The sequence below is a fragment of the Ornithodoros turicata genome, chromosome 1 (assembly GCF_037126465.1).
Source record: "Ornithodoros turicata isolate Travis chromosome 1, ASM3712646v1, whole genome shotgun sequence".
Taxonomy (NCBI): Eukaryota; Metazoa; Arthropoda; class Arachnida; order Ixodida; family Argasidae; genus Ornithodoros; species Ornithodoros turicata.
Genome location: NC_088201.1, coordinates 28831583 through 28857812, shown reverse-complemented (window position 1 = coordinate 28857812; position 26230 = coordinate 28831583). Strand labels below are relative to the sequence as shown.

At 42.2% G+C, this 26230-nt stretch overlaps 2 protein-coding genes across 4 annotated transcripts in view; one reads left to right on the top strand and one right to left on the bottom strand.

Annotated features, from left to right (window-relative positions):
- Positions 1-1459: 1459 nt before the first annotated feature.
- LOC135377803 (RNA-binding protein NOB1-like) lies at positions 1460-18322 on the bottom strand. The gene is made up of 8 exons (XM_064610492.1): positions 18189-18322; positions 17970-18102; positions 17720-17856; positions 14308-14373; positions 13467-13733; positions 8371-8468; positions 4454-4595; positions 1460-2795 (listed from the first exon to the last, which is right to left on the bottom strand). Exons 1-8 carry the CDS (start codon positions 18273-18275, stop codon positions 2529-2531), a joined length of 1197 nt encoding a protein of 398 aa, XP_064466562.1. The 5' UTR covers positions 18276-18322; the 3' UTR covers positions 1460-2528.
- Positions 18323-18331: 9 nt separating this feature from the next.
- LOC135377801 (E3 ubiquitin-protein ligase wwp-1-like) overlaps positions 18332-26230 on the top strand; it is a 40946-nt gene continuing 33047 nt past the window's right edge. For 2 of the 3 annotated variants that reach the window (XM_064610486.1, XM_064610484.1), the window contains exons 1-2: positions 18346-18492; positions 23125-23197. The gene's annotated coding sequence lies outside the window, so the exon portion shown is untranslated. Of the gene's footprint in view, positions 18493-23124; positions 23198-26230 lie in introns of all 3 variants that reach the window. The other variant, XM_064610485.1, reaches the window with a different exon arrangement.

Below are 26230 nucleotides of genomic sequence, written 5' to 3'. Positions count from 1 at the left end.
AGGCAACTGTCATTGGGGAAGCTGCATGTAGTGCCATTTGTGCTTGCATTGAGAGATGCTTTTATGAGTGACAATGCACAAAGGCCTTGTCTTTCTGCATTGCCAGTGTTGTTTCATAAAAACTGATTGGTAAAGAAACTGACTGCAAGGCTGGATGCATTGGTATGTCATAAAGTAGCTGTCTTTTTTTTTTTTTTATGCAAGTAGCATTTGTACAGGGGACATACGTGAACAGGGGATCTTGTTCCCTTCAAACAACTAGGTGCTTTGTACTTTATTTGTGATGTCATGCTAGGAGTGTCAGACCAGGAGTACTTGTTGACCTCCCATCCACATCCACAACACAACCATCAACATAATACAATAGAAATGTTGCAACGGCATTCCTTACGATTGACTGTCATATGTCATTCTAATGTCAGAGAATGACATGATTCACCAAGATTTTGCTGTTTTTAAAGGCTGACCAAGTACAGTGGTTTTGCTTTCTCTCATTTACTATTGCAAGGGTGAAGTCCAAGTGAAATCCCCTGGAAGCTAGTCGTAAGTGTTTTGAGCAGCCAGTCGTTAAAACTGCTCATAAGTGTGCAATTTTGTTGTGGCATGTCTTTGCACCTTGTCGAGTGATTACATGGTACCGCTTTCGGTATAGCTTGTGTGCAAATGCTTATGGAGTGCGAGGAACGCTGCATGTTTCTTGATTTGGGGGCAGAAAAATGCACTGCAATGACCATCATCTGGCCAATAGGCATTCGTAGCCACCATTTTTTGCAGGGTACGTCTTTGGTAACATTTCAGAGCACTTCTTCAATTACTGCAAGGAAAGCTCTTGTGATTTCCATGCAGGTGAGTCACGACATACTAGCGATTGTGTTAAGAAATGTAAGGAGTGCAGCAACAACTTTATTTTTGTGAAGATGATTGGGGTGTGTAACGAGTGCAGTGGTACCTGCTAAATAACTGTGTTCACTACAGTGATCACTACTTGAGAACAAATACTGTTAAATGAATGCAGAGGTGTCCTATTTTGCTTGACACTTCAATTGTGCACTCTTATAATATGTGGTGTCTCTAGCATTATTTTGCCCAGTCAAGTACCAAAGTCAGGTTGACTGAACAGAAGGGATTTGGTTGTCTGACACACGTTAATGAGCACTTCAAGCGAAGAGGAGATGAAGCATTTCCCATATCTGTTTTGCACACTTTTTTAATTCGGTAGTCCTTGCATATCTCTTTGCAGCAGGAAGGTGTCTTGGAACATGCTTTTAACATATTGCTGTAGAATACAAGATGTTGTACACACAACAATGCCATTCACTTTAATGTCTTCTCCTGGCATGTGGTGAGTGGATGTAGTATACGCCCATAGAGCTTGACAAGTAACTATTCATGGTATCAGTAACGGGCTGCAGAGGGAGATATACGTATCATATCTTTAATTCACTGGTCTTCAAGCAGGCCAGGTTAAAAACATGTATTTATTGTACTCAGTTTCTGCACATTCAACTTCAGTATCTTGCTATATGGTCTAGAAGTACAGCTTTGTGCCTCCAGAATGAAGGTTGAATATGTGACCCCTTTAAAGAGGGATAGTGTAAATTTCAGGCATGCAAGATATTCAGTAGACCAGGGCAAGAATGGCTGGGCTTTCATTGGTTGCAACTTCGTTTAATATTGGATACTTCAGATAACTATGAGTAGTTTATACAAAACTACTGCCTGCACAGCGGTTGCAAAACCCCTGTATGATCTTGTGTGTCTGTACTTGTTGCTTGCATTATGCCTGCCTTGTGACAACTGGGATTTTGTTCAGTACATCTGTACAATTGTGTGGATACTTCCACTAAGTGTCATGCCATCATATTCAACGCAGCAACCAGTGTGTAGTAAATACTCTGATATGCAGCAAATATGTGCTTTACAGATCTGAGGGATTTCCTAAACTTAGCTTCTGCAGAGTTCATGGTTCTTGTGTGCCAACTTCATCTGGCACATATTCTGATGACACCATCTTGCACATTTTATGCAGACAATTTTTTGTTGAAAATAGCTCTGCATGCCTGCACAACGTGCACAAGTGACATGTACAGTAATGTTGCTTAGGCAGCTCAAGCGAAGATACCAACAACACTGTCTGCAGTGAAGTGCTCGTCTGCCTGTTTTTGTAGACATTATTGGTGGAATCAATATCAATGGAAAAGTGCCCTGTCATGTAATACAGTCACTAGAGACTATAATATCTGTTCAGAGTCCCTTTAACAGTCTTGTGGGGCAGTGCTACAGACAAATAAAATATTTGATGTAAACGTTGTCTATTGTCTCAGGCAAATGGCCAGACTGCAAAAATGGACAAATTACATAATGCCATATTTACTCAAATGTAATGAACACAGTCGGACAGCTAGATGTCAAGCAGTTACAGAAAGCATTGCACCTTAGAGTTGAGCAAATACATTTATAGGTAAACATAGTACACATGTGTGTGAAGTTACAAGGCAAACCAAAAGGTTTTTTTTTTCCCCGCTGCTTTATTTCCTCTTTTTATGATTGCCTGTATTCTTCCTGAATGTGTTTGGGTCCCTTGCACCCCGGTGACGCAGCCTGACATCCAAATGTGCTGAACGGCTGTATACATCATTAATTTTAAAGGGTGATGAATTTGTGACATAGTCAGGGTCCAATGCATCCAATTTACGCAGTGCCATCTTAGAAGGACGGTTTTGTGGGATACGTTGATCTTCACACAGGATAGGATTGTTAGCATGCTTTCCTCCCTTGGGCATTGGCAGAGAAAACTGGGAAAGAAACACATTTAAACCATAAAGCACTGCTTATAGACATTTGACGCAGATATGCCACATAATTCTGCTGGCTCATAGAGCTGGGTATGAAACTAGGAATCTATCGAAAAAAGAGTTTGTTTAGACACCTTGACAGTGGATAGGTAATAGCTCAAAATACAAGGCCCAGTTCCTGCAATTCCTGTTTTCTTTTTTTTTTTTTACACAGTACTTTCTCATGGTAGTCTTATTTCCAAATCATACTTCTAATCGTAAATAAAATCATGTCATTGGGTCGGAAAGTAACTCCTCTGAGGCTGGAGCGCACAAACTGACAAACGCAACACATGTAAGATTGAAATATGGTGGTCGTTGAAAAAGATGGACAGCACCAGGAGTCTGTCATGTAGTTGAGGAGGTCCTGCCACCGTCTGGCTCTTTCAATAACTGCTATATGCAAGACACCTTCAATGTGAGATGCCTTTATTTTCATCTGGCCCCTGCCACACACGTTTCCTCTTCTTCCACCTCCGTGCAAGTGCACTATATCTCAATCCTGTTCATTTATTTCTTTTCTGAATGTCAGAGAGTTGTAATTCTTAAGGACAACTGGTTTCTTCCTTTCATGTAGAAGCAGTTTTTACTTTCCTAGTGCTCCTACACATGTACTTGAGCAACAAGACTAAAAATAATAATGTTTAGCAGCAGTCGTAACATTAAGTTCCAGCAAAACCATTGTCTTGAAATGCACGAAGGTTTTATAACAACAATATACCAATGGAGAGTTACTTTTTTACTTGTTTGTTTACTTCAAGGGTCATTTACCATCTGCACATACTAATGGATGATTAATGGTGCATATTGCTAAAGAATGTTTTCATCAACTTACGAGGTACTTCTCATGTAATTTTGCACTAAGTAATTTTTTATAGCTGAAGCAAAGCAAAGCTTACAAAGTAAAAGCTGCCTTCTTCCATGAGCAATCAGTATCACACACATTTTATCATTTACTGCTTATCACCATAGGACCACTATGCTTCTACACAGTCGATAAAAGCTGCACACTATCAGAGTTTCTGCAACGTTCTGCAGCTATTCACAATTGAACCTCTGTATGCAATAAGGGGATAAGTCGACTTGTCCCCTTTTTACTATTTTTGCTGCAATGACGTCTACATATCAGTATGTACCTGCCAAAGTAAATTTAGGACCGTATTGCAATTTATTGGCCCGCTACAGGAGGGTAAAAAACAGGAAATGCATGCGTGTCAATGGGACGGACAACCAGATCAGGCCCAATTTCTCGGTTTCGGATGTTTTGACTTGTCCCCTTATTGCATACAGAGGTTCAATTGTTGAGCATTCTTCTTGAACAGATTGTGCACAGAAATGCTCAGCATTTGCAAGTACCGTGGCAACGTTGGTACGTCCCTCTGTGAGCGATGCTAACGTTGCTGTATATCAACACTTTTGTCAACTAGCATAACTAGACTGCCACGCAAACAGCCTATCAGAAGGACTTCATAAGAGGCCTTATCTTGAATACAACATTGTTTTAAATCACGCTGTATAGCAACATACCCATAAGAATTCCACAACAGCATCTGTCATGAAACAACGCTTTCACATTAGGGAGCTAAGAAAATAAGATACACATAAAATCATGTCCTTACCCGCTTTCCACGAATATTGATTGGTTTTTTGAAGTTGATAAACAATGTGGTATTTCCATCAGCATCAAGAGAGACAGAAACTCGCTTCAGTGTTCTGTTGCCACATGTGGGACAGAATTCTTTAGTCATTATTTTAGTCGTCCTGTACAGAACAAATGAAAGTGATACATAAGACTTCTAGCATCTCTATTCAGTCTGGCTGTAGAGTTATATTTCTGCTAACGTAAGGCTGCCAATTACAATCATGTCTCCAGTGAAGCCTGAGCATTTCAATGACGGTTGGCTAACAGCAAGCAATTCAGACACAGTTTCTGCAACAATTCTGTCTAATAACTGGGGACTGAAACCGAAACAAACATCAGTTCAGTTATGGTTCACCTCAAGAACTCTACAAAGGGTTCGGTTACGGTTGCCGGTAACCAAAATAAGGAAACTGGTTTATTTTTGGTTCCTGCCACAAGTATGTGTCCGTGGCCTATACACGACCATGTGATGTAGGCACGGCTCTGAAGTGCATGTCATGAATTTTTTTAGGTTATTTTAGGAGTAACACACAGCACGGGTGTGCTGCAACTATGCACTTCTAGGGCACAGAGGGGCTGACTTAGGTAGGCGGCTTCCTCACCTTCCTCAATGTCTGTCGTCACAGAGTGGGTACATTTGAGGGAAGCTACCTCGAAAGAGAGATGACCCCTCCTTCAAGCAAGCTCCCAGAATGTAACAGGCTACAGAGGCTGTCGTAAGCTCCTTCATGGTTCAGTCTTCGTGATATCATACTACCATAAATTCAGGGATTTGCCCCAGCATTTCTGCTTGGTGAAGTGGGATGATTGCGCAGGCGACATAGCACCTCCACATGAATATTGTCACGAATTTTTGCTAAAAATATGGTATTTTCTATGTTTTAATTGTTTAAGCACTGAGGAGATGCCACATCTGTGCATCTTATTCGGCATGTCATTGGAAGATTGCTTGGAAAAATTCCCCACAGTCTTGCACCAGGACTCTCATCATTAAAAATTAATAATCATGCTGACAAAGGCCGGGTAACACAGAATGTGTCTAGCTTATCATACAGCGTGATCAAGCTTTGTTGATAGCATGATTTGTTGCTGAATCTCCGTTACGGCAGTAGCCGAGGAATAAAGTATCCGCCTCATAACTTGAAGATTCACGGTTCGAAGCCCAGCGGGTGCCGAATTTTTCTTCCGTCGCTTTTCAGTATGATGGTCGAATGAGACGGCTGAGTGTCGCGTGACAAAAACTAGCGTATAGGCCCATTTTGTGTTAAAATCCTGGATCACTGTCTGACAGATGTCTCTCTGCCCAAACTGCATCAACCTGGTAGTAAAGAACACATTGCACATGGACGACATTCAGTGTAGCATTGGGCAACGTTTATTGGCTATGGATTTGACAAAGACCATGCAGATGAAAAGCTTTATCGAAGTGCCTGTTGCAAGTGGCGGTGGGGAGTGACCATGTTCAAGTTTAGGCTACTGTCAACGCGCTGATACATGACTAGGGCCAGGATTTTTAGGCATTTGCCTAAAAATGCCTATAAATGCCTAAACTGGACATTTTCATGCATAAATGCCTTTTCCAAGTTTCGTGCCTAGAATTGCCTATTCGAGGCAATTTGGGACCGGACCTTCTTACTTCCATGTTATACAGGGTGTCCCAGAAAACGTGTCATTGAATTATAATAAAAAAACTACACCACCAAGAGTCATGCGGTCAACGGCATTTGCTCTTACTCTGGTTTTGCCACCTCCTGATGTGAATGTCACGTAACCTAAGTTTAATTATGTAAATTTTTGCGAGCTTAAGTCTGAAATTTGCCAAGTAAAGGTCACTTTTTTACCCCACCAATGTGAAGAGCGTGTCTAATTTAGTCAAATTAATGATAATGGGCAGGGATATTCAGGAGCTATTTCATCGAAAAAAATAGCCGAACAGCATGCTCTACGCAGCTCCCACAGGATAGCGCAAAGTGAATTTTTCAGCGCAATCTTTGTCGGTCCGACGAAAGGAGGTTGGAAACCCAGCCCGCCGCGGCATCGCAGAAAGAGATAACACAGGCATGGCTTATCACGTCCGACTTTCGTTGGGATAATGCTTGCCCTCTCCCAATTTTAGGAACTGCTTCTTTTCCTACTATCACTCTGTGGGCTGGCTTTGGAACCTCCTCTCGTCGGACTGTGAGTGATTGCGCTCAAAAAGTCATCGCGCGTTATGGTCTGGTGCTCGGAAAAGCATGATGTTCGGCTATTTTTTTCGATGGGATAGCTCATAGGTATCACTGTCAATTGCCATGAATTTGAGTGAATTCTGCTCGCTCTTCATATTGGTGGGGTAAAAAAGTGACCTTCACTTGGCAAATTTCCGAGTTGAGTTTGCAAATATTTACATAATTAAACTTACAATACATGACAATCACATGAGGAGGTGGCAAAATCCTAATAAGGACAAATGCCGTTAACCGCATGATTCTAGGTGGCCTAGTTTTTTTATTATAATTCAATGGCACGTTTTCTGGGACACCCTGTATATCATGGCAGAACGGGAGGTTTTGTCCCCTTCCAACACATATTTATTCTCGTCGCAACCTTGACGACTATATAGGGCAACCATCGCGTCACAAAGCCTGAAAAATATGTTGACCCCTCCGATAGCCATCTTTTCTGCACCCCTGTGACTCATCGACCCTTCTTAAGAGGGATACGTTGATCCCCTCGATAGCCTCCTACCGTGGGCCTCTGTGACTCACGGACATGTAACCTCCGTAACAGAAACTCGTGTGAGGCTAGCTTTTTGTGTCTCCTGTCGTAGAGTAGAGTTAGTTAACAAGGCTGCTCACCGCATCGGTTGGTTGCCATCAGTACAACGCAGTGAACCGAAAATTTCTCCTGCCTGTCGACGAACATGAAAAAGCTAGAAACAGTTGGCATTTCTTTGAATGAATCTCTAAAGATCCTACAACGTGTCTGCTCTGCGCTCCAAAACCTGGAAGGGAAAGGCTCCAGAGCCACCACGAAGATGAGGCACTCATTCAAAAGAATCGGGCCCTTTCCACACTGCTGAAGATTTCATGTTTCAAGTTTGCACCTGTGACGTCACGTGACGTGGAAAGAAGCTTCTCCCGCTACAAGGCCCTATTTAGAGCAAACAGATCAAGTTTCAAGCTTGCAAACTTGAGAACGACTTACATTGTGCCGTGCTACGAGAATAGTGAAGAAATGAGTCAATAGAAGCTTACAATGTTATTGTGCCTATATTTGCCTATTTCTGTTTTTAGGGCCTAAATGCCTGCCTATTTCGCACTTTTTTAGTGCCTAAAAATCCTGGCCCTATACATGACCAACAATTTTCTAGCGTAGATAACCAATATTCTAGTATCGCCTACATGATAACCTGTCGATATCAGCGTGCGTACCCCTAACACTGAAGGTGCAGGCGTATTAGTTTCGCTGGCCAGTATGATTCTACATGTGGACCGTATGTTACGAAACGGAAACCAGAATTGTATTTTTTATTCTGTTTATGGTTTTGGTTCATGGGTGACCAGAATTTCCAGTTGTGTTCTGGTTCCTGAAAAATTTCAGTTCCAAGCGGTTCTCGGTTTGGTTCTGGTTTCAGTCCCTGCTAACAACAAGCAGATTCCCTTCTCATTGGATCACTCTCCACAGGAAAGCACAATTTATGACTGGTGGTAACCTATCAGAATTGACAACAAGATAGCAGAGTGAAACACCACGAAATGAGAACGGCTCAGAAATAATGTGTGGTCATGCTACCCCACTCTACAAGCATTTCAAATACAAAGCTGTTGCTTATTTGCAGAACAGGTTCAGCATAAAAAATGTAAACCTTAGCTCCAGGACCATGCACATAGAAGGTGTACGGGGAAAACTCACGCAAAGCAGGCATGACAACGCAGTATGAATGTCTGCGCTCGCCTTATCATCATCCCGTCAACTGAAGTTGCCTTTAGGCCCATTTGTATCAGCACATTCTGGAAAGGATAAGAAAGGTCACAAACAGTTTTAATGTGAAATCAGGTCCCTATATGGTACGATTATTTAGGGCCCCGATGATTTCACAGGAAATTCATGTTTTTAAATGCTGCACATACAGGGTGAGTCAAAAGATCATAAATTATTTTCAAAAATTGGGAGCCATTGTTTGTTTTTTTAAAGATTTTTCTGGCAATTAACAGAGTTAGGCCTTTCTAAATAATTTCATTTGACAAAAAAATAAGTTTGTTGAGGAAACCTGTTCAATGTCACCTGAAAAGTGATTCAAGTGCCATCTCAGAAGCATGTAGACACAGAAGTATGAGGTCATCTTGGAGGTATGGATTCATAATTTGGGAACTAGTCTATGTCTTCCAAGATTCAATTATGTCCCCACTATCTACAAAAGTAAGGAAGGAACAACTGCCACATGGCCTTTTCACTGCAAGCAAACTCACCGTAAGGCTTGCTGCATCTGCATCATATTTCTGTAGCTCAATAAGGCAGATGGGCGATTCCACGCGAAATCATCCAGCGGACCCGCTCGGCCCTCACAAAACTATCGCGAATTTTTACGAAAATTTTTTTAGCAGTCCCTAATAGTGCAAAACGACACACCACGAAACATTTCTTCCCAAATATCAATGTGGCGGGTGCTACACACGAGCAAAGTTCGCAGCACTGGCGAAAAACCGTGCCTGGCGTGAACGGCAGCTGCGGCTCATAGAAAGCACCTAGAACTGTGCGGTTTTCTTTTGCGTATAGAGGAAACCATGCTTTACACGGCGCTCAAATCCAGGTTGTCGTGCTGTAATCGGTGCTGGTATACAAAGGCCGGAAGTTTCGCAATTTTCCTCCTACTTCGCGATTTTTTTGTGGAAAATCAAACCATTAAATTTTAATGAATATTTTTTCCTGTCAAGGCCCTAAGGAATACTTCAACAGGAAAAATCGCCAGACACGTAACTTTCATAGTCATTGCAGGAAAAAAAGAGGAAGTACGCGATTTTTCAAAAATTCGCTACAATCGAGCGTAAAACACGCAATGAAGAGGTCGGAAGAGACGCCTGAAACCAACGCAGTTTTATAGAATGAGCCTTCCTCTACAACATATTAAAAAATCTCGAGGGTGTTTTTTCGTATACTCTAGAAAATAATTTTTTTGTAGTAGAGGGTATTACGGCCACTGACCCACATTGCATGTATCCGGCGGGGTGCTATATTTGTTTCTTGGGCTCCCGTTTTAATTATTCGTATTTCCGATTTTTTTTCTGGTTGGTTTTCAATATGACAGCCACCCGGACCAAAGGAACATGGCTCCAGTTGAGCGCTGTGGAGTTCCAATTCACCAGTATGAATATTATAGGCGCGTAGATGCAGGTTCAGTTGATGAAAGTTTCCTTTAACTGAATGCTGAACAATTCAGCAAAAATATTAACCACGAAAAGTCTAACAAATTATAACGCTAGAGGAAAAGACGAACGTGCAAAAAAGTCATTTACATGGCAGTACTGGAAACGACGGAATCTCGTGGTGGTGGTTCATCGTCCATGCTGTCCTAGGTTCCAGTGAGGCTCACAGCTATATAAAGCCTCGCACCACTCGTGTATGGAAGCGTATACCCGCGGATATCCGCAAGAAACTTTTGGGTTCGGATGAAATATGGACGCTTGTTGTGATCTGCGGATCGGACGTGGATGGCGCCAGATCAGGAGCGGGTCAGACTCGGATAAACCGCGAGATTGCGCCATCAGTTTGCTTCACACTAGGTACAGAAGATAGAGTACAAGGTGTACGAAAGCAGCTCGCGCATCTGAGAGAGATCTCTGGCTCTGGCGTCTCGAGTCGAGGTGCGCGTTCGGCGCCGATCTTGCGTTTCACTTGCAATAAACTCTATACTTATCCCGTTTGGTGCAAAATGTGTTGCTGTGCTTGGTGCCGTATAATCTTTCGTGGAAGCTAAATCTGTACTTGCTGTCGTGTATCCTTTGGTAGCATCATGGACGCTCAGGACCTGTCCTCGCTAAAAAGCTATGCCGCTCCGGGGTTTTCACTGTCGGAACGAGAGAGAGGAAGTCGCCCGTGTGGATGAAGTTTGGTGACAGCTTTTTTTGTTTCTTTTTTTTTTTCTGCTTTGTGCTGACGGGAACGTTTATTTCCTGGAAAATTGGCCTGATATATCGAGCATAGAAACTGAACTATTGCTGCGTGCCGTGGGAGACGCAGATTTTTCGGATAGGCTGCAGATGTGAAAAAGCTCATCCCCGCAGGGCTTTAGCTCACACGACAAAAAGTATTACTTAGACCTGCCCATCACCGCTAATCCCCAATCTCCGTTGCCGGCACCGTGCACACCGGAAACAATGCCATAAACTTAACCACCCAGGATTGCAATACGCGTGTTATGCTACAGAAGCAAAGGCTATGGTAACCTTGCAGAAGTCTGTACCACAGCATATTGCTTGCTCATTAAAACCCAACCAGACCAGAGAAAAAGTGAAAATCAAAAGAATTAAAACAGGAGCCCAAGAAACAAGTATAGCACCCCACTGGACACATGCAACGTGGGTCACTGTGGTCGTAATACCCTCTACTACAAAAAAATTATTTTCTCCTGTATACGAAAAAACACCCTCGAGATTTTTTAATATGTTGTAGAGGAAGGCTCGTTCTATAAAACTGTTTTGGTTTCAGGCGTCTCTTCCGACCTCTTCATTGCGTGTTTTACGCTCGATTGTAGCGAATTTTTGAAAAATCGCGTACTTCCTCTTTTTTTCCTGCAATGACTATGAAAGTTACGTGTCTGGCGATTTTTCCTGTTGAAGTATTCCTTAGGGCCTTGACAGGAAAAAATATTCATTAAAATTTAATGGTTTGATTTTCCACAAAAAAATCGCGAAGTAGGAGGAAAATTGCGAAACTTCCGGCCTTTGTATACCAGCACCGATTACAGCACGACAACCTGGATTTGAGCGCCGTGTAAAGCATGGTTTCCTCTATACGCAAAAGAAAACCGCACAGTTCTAGGTGCTTTCTATGAGCCGCAGCTGCCGTTCACGCCAGGCACGGTTTTTCGCCAGTGCTGCGAACTTTGCTCGTGTGTAGCACCCGCCACATTGATATTTGGGAAGAAATGTTTCGTGGTGTGTCGTTTTGCACTATTAGGGACTGCTAAAAAAATTTTCGTAAAAATTCGCGATAGTTTTGTGAGGGCCGAGCAGGTCCGCTGGATGATTTCGCGTGGAATCGCCCAGATGCCATTTAAACATCTATTTTGATGAAAAGCACCAGCAACTTGTTTGTCTAGCCAACAAATTTGTCCAGTTCAATTAATTTAGTTCATTAATAATCACAATAAAAGGTATATTAATTCATTACTAGAAACAACAAAAACCTTTGTAAATTGTCCCTGGCATTGCAGCATGGCACTCTAGTTCTTCTGGAGTTCCCTGCAGATTACACCCACGATTTCGGAACACATTATTTGTTCGAAAACTGAATGGGTGTGTTTGTAAGGGACAGAACAAGAAGGAAAGATCCTTCCGTGTTGCTTAATAATCTCTAAGATGCACCATTATGACAATTTTTTCACATAGAATCAAATATTATAGATGCTACGGGATATTTTGTGCCAACGTATTTACTTTTGCATAGGTGTTATTTTTAGGATGCAGTTCACAAAAAAGTTGGATACAGAACTTAATCCCTGTGGAGGAATTATAACATATGGCTTGTAGAGCTTCTTGGGTGATGGCACCAAAGACTTCCAAGAGTTCTTTTGCATTGCGATTAATAATCTGGTAAATGGAGTACATATCTAGCATTTATTGTGTCAGATAAATGAGGGAGTTTGGGTGAATTTTCACACCAAGATGCATAGAATAATGAGGAAAAATACTATGGCTTTAGCAGGAAGGGGTGTATAGGTTATGGAGACCAGTTTCCTTCCAGATTTCATCACAGAGCCCATAGCATGGTTCCCCTGAATTTTGGAACAAAAATTCAGTTAATTCAATTCGTTCAATTACGTCTGGACCTTTTCAGGTTCAGACGTAATTTTTTCTGGAATGTGAAACACAGTTTATGATCGGGGCTTCAATATTTTGCAGAAATGTTTATAAGCTACTGGTATCACATGAGAGAGTACATGGGGACTGCACAATATCAGTTCACAGATGCGATTGACAACTACTGAATTTTAAAGATCATAGTAAAGAAAGAAAAATTTATCAACAGAATAAAGGGCGCGGTTCATTTCTTGTTGCTGATTCCTGTTGCCAAGAGTGTTAACTCCTGTGGTTTCGAAACTACAGTTCAGACTCCGGAAAACCGTAATGTGGACAAGCAGCTCCACGAGAACAAGAAAAAGATGCAAAATCAAGGGTTTTCAAGGACTGTAAAAAAAATTCCAGGGTATTAAAGGGTTTTAAGGACTAGTGTGAACCATGCATAGAAATGGCAAAATTACAAGAGAAACAACTGCAGGGCATGGTGTCACTCCTTGTGATGTCTTGCTAAGATCAGCTAGAGCAATGTTTACCAAGAGGCGCCAGGCTGCGACATGATAAGGAAAGTCCATTTGAAGCCTACAAATTTTTGGCAGCTGTGGAGAATACAGTGCTTTTTTAATGCCAGCAACATTATTCACCGGGTTTTGGGTAGTTCTGTCCTCAAGAATAACAACAATGTGGAAGTTTGGAAGAGACAAATGACAGGATATGCCAAGGAAGATAATTGCTGCTCTTGAGAATGATCAAAGAGGTCTTACCATGAGAACCAGGTAAATAATTTTAGAATTGCTCTACCTCCAGCATGCATTTCACCCCCAATCAAAAGGCAAGAGTCTTTCACATATAGAAATACAAAAGCTGCCTAAAATGCAGCGCAGCCAATAAGGATTCATAAGCATGTTTTTGCCTTTGTTCAGCATGCTATGGTACTAATGAGTCTAAGCAGAAGTTCACTCCGTCATCAATCCTAAAGACTTCATTTCTTACTTGGATCGCAAAATCAGTAGAAAGACATGCAACTGGAATCTCAGCATCATCCACTCTCAGCTCTCCCATTGCTCTCTTCACATCTTCTATATTTGTAGGAGTAACCCAGGAACTGTCCTCATCACTGAGATATGCATTTGTCTCTGTGGTGTCTTCATTGCCTTGACTGTCACTGTTATCTTTCTCAACTTCTACTTCGCTTTCTGTCCCATGAATACAGTTATTCATGCATTCCACAGAAGTGTGATGTGTGCCGCTCTTCTTGTCCTGAAATTTGCATGTTGGTGTACAAGAGTCAAAATCATGTCCAGTCATACATGGCTATTCAATGAGAACAAGGATGATATGACAACTGTACAATGATAACTGCTGCTTGTGGCCATATCAACACACGAGGATTAATTGAGAAATAGCTTGTCCTTCACAGATGCTTCGATGGAGCATACTAGCGAAAAAATGAATAACCTTGGAAACACAACCCCCCCCCCCCAAACTGGTCCATAAAAAAACTTTCTGCAACCAGGCAAAGTCATAATTTTGTCATCATTTAGTGTGCATGATACATAGTGCATGTAAGCACATCAGCTGCCAGTATATCTCACAGGATTCTGTCTCTTGCCATTTGCGAAAGCTAATTGATTAGGATCAATATAACGGCATCTGCATGCAAAGGGCGGCGACTTTCAGCACTTCATTTGACATCATCGTTCATCCCATAGAGCACAGTAAGCACACCTAGAATTTCATTTCCATACGTTGGTTATTTTACGTTTAATGCAGAAAACAGGGCCAATAGCGAGTGGAACACCCTGTACATTGATATACAAGGTAGAGCACATACCTCTCCAGATGATAGGAAATGCCCCGGAAGAACTGTTCTGTCCATTTGCATCCCATGTGGAAGAATCTAGAAGAACAATTAGTTTCAGAATAGTCACGCTGTTGTGAACAAGTTGGATGCTAATTGAAGGTGCGTAGGTTTATTCGAAAGTCAGTACTTCTCACAGCTGCTGCTTCAGTTCGCACTTATCAAACTGTTTATGCTGTGCTTACAGTTGCTGCACTTAATGTAAGGCCACCACTGATCGTTATTATGTGGAAAGAACGTTGCACTACCTACGCATGCAGTACAGTATACAGTCTGCACATACAAACACACACACACAAAGTAATCATAAAATAAAATCAAGTTAAATAAAACAGAGAATTTTCCATTTGCTAAGCACAATAAAGTGCATACAAATCTTGTCTGATGAGCAGCACCTGGTCTGTAATCAGTTAAGGTGGATCCAGATAGAGCGCATTTCACTGCGTGAAACGGTGCATGTTACGCACAGCGTAAAATTTCATGCACAAGACTGGTTTTCTGTATGGTGGACAGCATGTCAAGAGGGTCCTGATTTTTATGCAGCATATAAAAGTCATGGATACGCCATAGCCAATAGAAACGAAGAATGACATGTAGCTGTGTTAATGTTTTCTGTCAGCCGCAATGATGCCTTGACAACAATAGTATCTCCCCTTTATGCAAGGCCAAAATCTATGTGACCAGTATGAGGCTCCTCTGGATGTATAGGCTCAGCATATTGTAGACGTTGCTTTCACGCAGTGTTTTACACTGTGCCATATGCATCATGTGGGCCAGCAATTAATGCCCAACATAACTGCAGTACACCAATCTGTGGTTCTTGAGGGTGTTTCTGAAAAATCCTACATCACAGATCTCAAGATGTTCTGTGTTCCTTAACACCGAAGGAAGCGTTTACAACTAGCTATAGCTATTACAACTACAGAGCAGCTCTAGTTTGCTACCACCCTGCTTTACATAAATACATACACATTAACATAGCTCTGGGTCACAGACTGCTTGCAACAATGTATTTGTAGAAAGCTTTAATTATAGTTTGATAGCCGTATCAGGAATTGATTGTGCACACCATAATCCTGCCCATTTCCCAGGATTCCTCCAAACCTCATTTTGTGCACGTCTTTCCACTGATTGGTCATGTTTCCACCCAAATGGCATAACCGCATTCAAACATCCCAAAATCCCAAAGCATCATTTTATCTGTTTAGCTGAGACACACTCTAACACATTTCCCACCAGGTAACAAATTAGCAGATTTTGCAACCATGGTTAGACCTACAGCTTTGGCACTACATGGAAGGGGGCAACTTGTATGACTACCACTTCATAATAGGGTCACCACCTCCTGGTTAAAAATGGTTCAATGAAGTTTGCATGTTTTTTTAAGGACAGATACACATAGATACCTCTCATTACTAGGATAACGTGAATTAATCTTAAATCCAGGATGACAAGAAGAAATTTTTGCAACACAGCAATTCATTTAGACACTCATTCCGTTTGGTCATTGGTCAGGGAGTGAAATACGGTTTACTCACTGACATCAGCCCCTCTAGAGGGCACTAGCTCAGAAAAGGTGACACCAGTGCCAGCAAATGTTGGCTTTCATTCACTGCAACATGCTATTCAGAAGACTATTCATGTTGAACGCACGACAATTACAAGGAATATTATACACACAGTACAAGGAATTAGAAACACCTAAAGGAACTGCAAATGCGATGAGGGTGAGGAAAATTAGGGCCCAGGACCTACATGATGGCAGCAAGTCCACTAGCAACTGTGGGGCTTCTCTGCGAGCGACGTCACGTGAGCAATCCCTATAGATTTTTATCTAGTTCAGTGCTAGTGCCGTGAAGCAACTGTGGCTATGAGCAGCATACAGACGTGGAGAGAAGACACCAGGAAGGAGTGGGGGACACAGTATGCATCCTGGGCGACTTCAGGGGGAACTGTGCAGACCTTTGTCTGGAAGGTCTGCCGGAAAACCCAGGGAAAACTTCGGACAGCACAGCCGGTGGTATGATTCAAACCCACCACCGCCCAGCACGACCTTGGCTACCACCAACTAGCGGACGCTTTCATCGACTTGACCATGCCGCTGGTACAGCTTGGGACAAAAGTTTACGAAACACCATGGTGTCGCATTTTTCCATTGGAGTGACATCCTAGCAGCAAACAAGAACGGACACACTTACTAAGAGATTGATAGAATAGCCAGTCACCCGTTTCTTATTTGATTTCTTTGTGGTAACAGGCAGGGGACCGCTCCGATGAAGAAATGCGCCAGTGCCGTGAACTTTTGTCCCAAGCTGTACACCACAGATTCCCAGAAATGATTGTCTAACGTCAAAATTTAAGCAAGTTTGAATGTAGTGTTGAAATTTATGTAAAAGAATACATATCACTTGGAAGAAAATGGCATACATATGTACTTTCAGGCTACTCTACAGAAGCACCATCTTGATGGGAGAGAGTGGCACGGCAATACTTCAGGAAAGAGTGAGACGAATGTATCTGTATTTATCAGCAAAACTTGTTGCCTGATGCCATTGTACTGATGATTTAGAATCATTTCTTGAAAAACTATGTTGTTGACACAACAGATTTGTATGGTTTTACTAAAGTTAGCAGCAGTAAGACATCCCCAGAAGGCATACAACTATTGTTGCTTGTTTAATAAGAACACTTTTTCTTTCACATAGGTATGACGTGGCGCGGAACAGACATAGACAGGCACCTTCTAACAACTGAGGTTTATTCGAGAGAGAGAAACAAGTAAATACATAGAAGGCGGAACACCCTTCTCTTAACTTAGGAGGCGCGATCTAACCTGTTTAAATGGGCCAGTTACAAGGCATCATAAACTGTGCCCTAAAGAGATTAACTCTTTTTCAGTCAGATCGACGGATGGATTGCTAACACAAGGCGGACTGCTCTTTATGCGGATGGCTTCGATAATTTCCCTCCCCCTTCCCACCCCCCCAAAAAAAAAAATTGCTGTGTTTTCAAACAAGGCATTGCATCCACAAGCCACAACACATGCATTAAGGGCACATGTTTGTTGTTAAGAACAGCATTAGAGTGTTCTCATATTCTATCGTTCAAGCATCTTCCTGTCTGGCCGATATACTCGTTTCCGCAGCGTAGGGGAATAGAATAGACAACCCTATTGCTGCACTGAACATATCTCTTCCGGTGCATTTCTTTTTGGCAGAATTCTTTTTTGATGTTTACTGCCCTCGGTAGCTTTGAAAGTTTGTTATAGCACCAAAAAACAACCTGTGTTCCATGTCTGTTAGTAACAAAGCAAAACACAAGGATAGCTTAAACTTGAAGCTTAGAGCTGGTATAGGGTCAGCAAGTTGGACGCGAGGCAACATACCTGTGTTGCCTTGGGTTCCTTGTGTAGATGACTTGTCCCCACATTTTCCTTTTCCAGTAGGTAAGTAAGCGCAATCACCTTAAGATCGACTGCCGATAAGCTTGGGTAGTCTCCAGTGAGTTTCGAGAAGTCAGTTACTGAAACAGAAAATGTGTACCCCATGACGTTATGCCTCCTGCCTGCACGTGGACTCATTTCCTCCATGTTATTAAATGCACCACATGTATGCTCACTCCGTCCATCCACTCACCTATCTTGATTATTTCAGGTGGCGGTACCCGATAGTTTAGCTTATATGGAAGAAACGCCAACCTCTCTTTTGTTGCCTTATCTTTTATTTCATTCACAACTTCAGGAATTGTATACACATTCTGGCAGATGCCCTGAAAATATCACGGTGACGAAGCCCGATCAGGTTCACATCATTCTTCGAAATTCAACCAAAGATGACAGCTGTGGTACTGCTTACCTGAAGCAAATGATTCTTTATGAAACCACCGGAATCTACAACCAGATTTGTTATTTTCGGGGCGGTAGAAAATGTGAGAGGATCCATTTTGGTTTCCTGTTACGAACGAACGAGATTCTGCGATATGATGATTGCAGCGCACGCACGAAGTCACGTGAGTGCAAATGGCGGTGTTATCGCCAGAAAGCTGTGTCCGAAGCCGCGCAAGTGGTTTGCGGGGTAATGTCTTATTTTAAATTGCTTTTTCTCAAACCGCAGTTAGTGGTCGCGACATTGTGCATCGGCATTTAATGTCATTCGTTTGGTAAGTAAAGAGTGTTGCTGCATATGTGGTGTTCGCGCACTCTGATAACAGCCAGTTCCGTGTATGCCCAAAGTCAGAATTAGCACATATTTCATCCCTCCGTCATTCCAATCGTGCAAAGTGAACATAATCTCTTGTACTCGTTGCCTAACGAAAATTACACGGCATGGATGTTAACATGAAAGTGTACTTCATGATGAAATTGCTGGGGGAAAAGAACAGAGGTGTGACACACTTTGCATTTGACGACACACCTTTCGTCATTTTTGCTCGGATCCGTATTTAAGCCCAATCCTGAAGGTGTTTGACGTATTTAATTGTGCCAATGCAACACGATTATTTATTGTTGCTAGGGCAAAACAAAGCCTGACTTTAGGCTTAGAGCCAATTCCGTCAGTTATAATTTCTAGACCTTTGGGCTCGCATAAAATACGCTAGTCGTTGTTCAGCAGTGCACAGGAGTGGGTGCTGCTATGATTAAGCAGATCAACCAGCCGTGTCTTTCACACGTCGAACACGGATGTCTTAGCTTCGTTTAACATTCGATACGAATATGCCTGTCGTAATATTTCTCTGTTAGTGCTCATCGGTTGTATCCGTTGGTTTTAGAATGCCAGGTCACAAGAAGATTGATCAGCCTGGTTATCACACGAATCGGCGTTAGGGGATCTCCCTTATTCTGTGGTCGCACCGCATTCTGTGTTGCTTGATACTAGATAACTTTGAAGTGACGTTTACACGAACTTCGTAAACATGTGATCACCTCGTATTGCTGTTGATAATACACCACCTCCTATTAGCGGTGTGACTTGTATCGCTGACACATAGTAATTTAGTGTGACTTAAATTATTTCTGTCGTAAGATCGTTTCTGCTACAACACCAGTATGCAATTGTTTAATATGAACACTTCACCCACACTCCACAAGGCATTTTCATCCCGCTACTGTACTTAGTTCTCTCTCTTCAGTTACAATCAAAGCAAAATTTCAGGGAAGGGCGGGCTCCTCCACTTCTCAAACCTGACTACTGTAAGCAAAGCTCATGCTCATGAATGCTTTTCTGTGTAGTCTGTATATAATATGGTATATGCAGAATAGAAGCAGCTGATTGTCACCATGTTACTGAAAACTCTACCATTTTGAACGTACAAATATTCAGCAATCTGTTGAATAGGTATGCTGTTGACTGCTTGTGTGCATGTGTTGGAAGCATCATTCTCATTTGTAGCAGCATTATCAGGCATAGCTGCCACTGCTCATCTATTGCATTGTCCTCAGCACTGTAAACTTGTTAATTGAACAATAGAAGTCATAGTGCACTGACGTGCATACAACAGTTGTGACAAGTTGAAACAATTTACTTCACCGACACTGGTGGGGTAAAATGTTGTGAGGAGAGGTGGGGGTGTGGGGAAATGTTGTTCTAATGTATGCAGATACCCTGTGGCTTCAAGGAGAACCACAATATTGTGTAAATGCTCTACATCCCTAAAAGCAGGAGGAATGTGCTAGAATACATGATCAAAATGCACACTGCCAGGTTAGTATTCCATACAGTAGTGATTTGTGGGGCTTGATTCCCCACACATTCCCTGACCTAAAAAAACAACTGTAGTGACAGCCACTTTTTCATGGCACGAACGACAAATGACAGGTTGTCAGTTGTCTGACAATATCGATGCGCATGTTTGGATATTCAGGTGGTCTTTTTGAGGGTAACTTTGCAATGCATTTTTGTATGACAAACCTGCTACATCTAACCATTTTTTGTTTATTTGTGTGGAGCAGAACTAAACAGCAGTAAGCAATGGTGACCAGACCTTGGCACCTCGGGGCAAAAGTGTCTAATGTGCAGCCGCCAGTCAGAGAAAGTTTTGTGTTGAACTGGCATCATTGGACTTGGCAAAAACGTGTAGTGCTTTCAAAACTGCAGTTCCATGCCTTCATGCCTTACTGCTGTAGTGATATGAACTGAAAATAAATGATGCTATAAAAAATTCACATGATTTAAATATAACTCGACCAAGTGTCTCGTGCCATATTCGTTCTCATTGTGCCATACATGCCGAAGGGCCTGCAGAGATGTAGACGAGACACATCTGACAGATCGGGTTTGTTGTCTCAGGTCCCACCTGATTCTTTCTTCAGCCACGTGTGTGAAGCAGGTCTTGTCTGACATCTCGACTCAGCTTTGCACATTGGAAAACCATGAAGTGAACCTGCTTTTCAATAAGAAATGTGACAAAAATTGTGGGTTGCACAAACGCTTTCCTTTTCACTGCAATGGACAGGATGTACATATTTGATAGAAGGTAGTACCCAACCATGTGGAACGTGTGGAACCATGTACCCGATCAAGTGGAAACAATCTCGGTGGCTAGTTGGATCTGACAAAGGTCTACTCTTGTTCGAGTACTCAGATGGTCCCGATATTTGGATTCAGTACACCTTACCATTTCAGATTTGTCTCATGTTAGTTTGTCTTCTTATCGGGTAGTTTGGTAAAAACAAAGCAAGAAGTGTATATACTGTGCAAAGATTACATCATGCTCACCAGGACGCAGCAAACACTGAACATGATGAGAATTTCAGTTGAATAACGACAGTTAAAGAAAAGGCAGTGTTGTGTTCGTCCTTCTATGTTTAATTGCCTCATCTACTACTACGTTTTATGACGAGAACGCCATGAAATAAGATACAGACATGGCCAGTGTTCATTGATATTCATGAACACTGTGTCTAACGTTTTGTGGCATTCTCCTCATGTTCATTCTTAACAAAAACACACTACATTTTCTCAAGGGCGAACACTAGTCTTGTGGCCCCGCAGGGTTGGTCTGGTTCACAGGATAAAGTGAATAATTTTGTGGCTTGGTACACGAAACTGTCCCTGCACATGCTCTCTACTAACAAGTGCAGCATGGGTGTGGATGGAGTTCCCTTTTGCTTTGGAAGTAATCTCCTATTGCAAGTGCTTGATATTAACAGCTCTGCATAGAATGCCCTCTAACATTTAGCACAACTATTGGCAGTGGCGTAGCCAGACGTCCAAGGTAGGGGGGCACCCCCCACCCCCCCGCTGATCCTGGGTGTGACACACACGTACTTGTGCACACTGCAAAATGTGGATGAAAAAAAAACAACAACAACAAAAATAATTGATTTGGACGTTCACAATACGATTACATGTATAGGCTGTCATGAGCAATGAGGTGGTGTCACCAGATTGGAAGTATTTTGAAAAGGTCATACTTTGAAAACCATTCAAGAGTGCTGCTTAGATAGATACCATGAACTGCAAGAACTTTCGCGATCGTCACACTGGTCCCCCACCTCCCCGCACATATATATTATGTTCTCCTCGGATTTGCACGATTTGCGTGGGTCAGTCCATGGCAGGTAGGGGGGGGGGGGGCTCGAGCCCCCCCTAGCCCCCCCATGGATACACCACTGACTATTGGGCATTTTGTCACCAAGAACTTGCCACTAAAATGTTGCCACATCCAGTGAACTTGGCTGCTTCTCTGGTAGGACCCCTCCCCATTCAGAAAGCTTATCAGTTTGTTGTTAAAAGATTGTGACCTGTGGCTTTCAGCAGTACTTGTGTGTGCTATTTTCTTGGCATCAACAGCTGTGTGTGGCTATTATAAATATATGACAACTGGGAAAGTGTTCCAACTACATGTTTTGTATGTTAGAGAGCTTTTTTTATTCTTTTACTGAAGGTCTTATGCCACATGAATACACACTGACTCTGCTACTGTTACACTGTATAAAAACATCTGGAGTCTTTTGTATTGTCATGCATAGAACTGTAATGTTAAGGCAAGATTGATACAGTGCTAATAGGGTGTGGAGGCAGGGTAGTTGATGCTGTTCAGTTCAGTAAGCAAGGACACTGACACAAGAAAAAACAACTCGCTGTTGTCCTGGTTTGTTATTTTTTGTGTCAGTCGTCGTCGTTGAAATACTGCAGATATGAGTGCAACTTGATGTTTTAGGTTTGACAGTGATTTTTTTTTGTCTGTGTGTATGAAAAGTCAGCTTCATATAAATTTATCATGCGCTTCTATAAAGGTTATAACATAACAGCAGGAATATCTGTTGTTACTGTCTTTGAACAGAGCACGTGTAACATGCGCTGCTCTCCTTTTGTTTGGGTTGATGTAAATCTTTACAAGAGCTAGTTCTGCATTTTTTTGTAGTGGGGCCTTGATGGAATAAAGCAGAATATACTCAATTTTGACAGCACTACACCCTTAGATGAGAAACAGGACACAGGTGACTAGCATAAAGATGACTTCCAGTGTTTTCCTGGTGCATGGTCTAAGTAGTCATGTTTCCGATCAAAGGGTGTAGCACTCTCAAATATGAGTGTGTCCTGCTTTATTCCGTCAAGGCCTCACTACTAAAAGATGTAAAAATAGCAACAAACACATAAGGAAACCAGTACATGTTGCATGCATTAGTCTGCCCAAAAGCAGTAGCAATCGATATCCCTGCTGCTATAACATTTTTAATTAAGTGATTGATAACTTTTTCACTTTTATTATGGCTTTAATAGAAATTTGCTTTGGTGTTTTGGTAGCCAACAGTTCCCAAACTAATACGATATTATATTTTGTTTGCAGCTTTGGGATGACTGATATTCTGGACTGGTCTACCCTTACTACCTGATATTGTACATCCCTTCAAGCTTCACAGGTGTTTGTTTTCTCTTATATATTTTTGTTCTCTTTTGACAAACTGATGAGTACAGTCGAAACTCATTAATATGACAACGGCCATTCCCGCGGATTTTGGTCATAAAGCGAGTTGTCATATTAACGAACACCACATTATGACTGGAGAATGAAAATTGTCACCGACTTAACGCAACGGGAAATAGCAATTTATTTAGACGTTTCGTCTCCTATGCGAGAGACATCATCAGTGCAAGGCTAGGGACGGGAATGAGAAGTTTATCGACGACATGTGCAGGCGTAGAGAAGACAGGCGGCCAAAAGAACCTTCCACACATAATGGGACCATCTCAATTCCCTACGTCAAAGGGGTTTGGGAGCGTATTCGGCGCACTCTACTGCCCTTGGGGATAAAGACTTGTTCCAAACCCCACATGAAACTTCAACACATCATTTCAAGGCCCAAAGATCCCACCCCACCTGGAAGCGAAAGCGGTGTCGTCTATAGGCTAAGTTGTTTGGAGTGTGATGCCTCGTACGTAGGTGAGACAGGCAGGAAACGGGACACCCGCATTAAAGAACACAGAAGAGGCTCTGAAAAGGCGACCAACGCAATTAGGTCAAAGACTGAACTCGTGGACCACTGCTGGACAATGCCAACCGTGGCCCACATCCTGGACTGTACTCTGGCCTCGGTAAACCCTTAAATAGCAAGACTGGTTTTGGTGCTCCTCAATCCCGTCCCTAGCCTTGCACTGATGATGTCTCCCGCATAGGAGACGAAACGTCTAAATAAATTGTTATTTCCCGTTGGGTTAAGTCGGTGACAATTTTCATTCTCCAGTTACGACGCCCGGCTTTTGGAATATCTTCACCACATTATGAGTTGTACCATGCCCTTTACATAAGCTTCGAAACATAGAACATTACGTAAGCTGGTAACAAAATGTATAATGAGGCATTTTAAAAGAATGCGTAAGACTTTTTAAAAAAGTCTGATAAATACGTTTGCTTATAGTGCAGTTCTCAGCCCGACGTATATCCGCTGCATTCCTGCAGACAGCTCTGTTCATTTGCGCTTCTTCTCAGGCATGGTTGATGAATGCCGTATGACAGGTCACTATGACCATATGACCAAGGATATTGCTCTTAGTCACCCCGAAAGCGGGCCTGCGTTTTGGCTGCTATAGGTCATGAGAACCGCAGTTTCAGTGACCAACGGTCATAGTAACAAGGGTAAAGTACACGTGTTCACCCCTAGCTGTGCTGAAAATACTGGTCATTGTCATATAAACGAAATGTCATTAACAAAGAAGTGTTACATGCGAAGGCCATTAGGAGGGAACAGAGGGACATAAAGCGGGGATGTTGTATTAATGAGTGTCTTATTAACAAGGTTCGACTGTACCTAGAGAAAGATTAGCCCACCTGTCATACATGCTAAATTTTTTTTTTAAGCAGTGGTTGAAGCACTTCTACAGTAGTGAACAAAAAATGTTGGTTCTCTAGTGCATCCAACATGCATATTTTGTGAGCTCTTATAAAATTATTTGTTTATAGTCATAGTGTCTAGGAAATTTCTGGACAAATATTTTTCCTTTCAAGATGACAATGCAGCATGTCCTGGAGCAAATGTTGTAAAGAATTGCTTTGCTTAATGTTGCATCAGGTTGCTGAACTTGCTGCACTGTCTTAATCCATTCGAAAATTTGTGGCGGAAGGTTCAGTATGAGACCTCAAAGAAGCTTGGAAGGAGGCCTGTGGAACGACCACACCGGATCTGCTAGAGAATCCTGTTTTGTGAATGCCTACCCAATAATGTTTGCAATTTAGTTTAAAGGCTGACCAATGATATATTAATTGATGAACAAAGCAGGAAGATACAACGGAGGTAGTGTAACTGTGCAGAGGGTAACATTTCCTTGAGTTTGAGGAGGTGAACACAGAGATACAGAGAAGTGGACAGTCACATCCTCTGTGTGTCTTTATTCGCATATGTAAACTGCGAATTGCTCTAGACAGACGAGAGTCATGCACCAACTTCCAACAATGTTATTTAGAACGAGGACAACAGGTATGCGTAGTGGTCCAGTAGCTTCTCAGTTTATGTGTGGAATACCAACAAGTGGAAAGGTCTACTGTTCTGTGTTCATATCTCAAACTCAAGGAAATGTTGCCATCTATATATATTAATCACTTTATAGACTTTGCTTTACCCTTCCTCAATGACCGTCAAACTTTGTGCGACACAAAAACCCCATCATCATCATCATCATCACCCTACAGTGCTGGACAAAACTTTACGGAACACGCTCCGGCGCATTCCTTCCTCAGAGTGAAATGCTAGCAGCGAATGGGACCCTACGGACTTAGACATGTGCTTAGGTAACCCTGTCACCTGTTTCTAGGTCCGTACAGTACCATTCGCTGCTAGCGTGTCACTCTGAGGAAGGAATGCGCCAGAGTGTGTTCCGTAAGCTTTTGTCCAGCACTGTACCGCCAACCCGCAATATGTGAACGACCAGAATTTTTCGTAAATCAGTTTTGAATGAATGAAAAGGATGGACAGTGTTGCAATGAAGAGAGAGCTTTATGGGATCTGGATTTTTGGAAATATTTAAACATCGTACTCAGGGTGAATGTTTTGTCTTGCGCTTCATTTTTGTACCTTTGTCTTCCTCCCCCTGTCGATCATATCTTCAACGTAACGCGTTGTATTCTAAGATGTGGTTCTATCAGTGCCATTAGTGTATGAGTTTGCAGTGACTAACCCCGATGACTGTTGTTGATTCCCAGCCGATCGCTTTTGCTTTGCTCCTGCCGATATGTCCACAGTTCCTGTTACATGGTCAGTTTTCTCTCGGTCATTGGACACATGTGGCACGTTGTTGACCTCTGGCAGGCATAGCTTAGCCCCTGTTAATGAATAAAAGTAAAAAAACACATGGGTATTCCCATCAAATCATCATCACCACTTGGCTATTCCAGGTTTGTTCCCCCAAAATGTGTTGGTTGCTCGCAAATCAGGGTTGATAAAACAAGGGATTTTGTACAT

Bases quoted from the DNA above. Each gene is read 5' to 3' on its own strand.
- LOC135377803 (XM_064610492.1), bottom strand. From the start codon at position 18,275: ATGGATCCTCTCACATTTTCTACCGCCCCGAAAATAACAAATCTGGTT. The intron at 18,103-18,188 runs GTAAGCAGTACC...TGATATTTTCAG, and splicing joins TAAAGAATCATTTGCTTCAG to GGCATCTGCCAGAATGTGTA. The intron at 14,374-17,719 runs GTATGTTGCCTC...TTGTTCTTCTAG, and splicing joins AGGAACCCAAGGCAACACAG to ATTCTTCCACATGGGATGCA.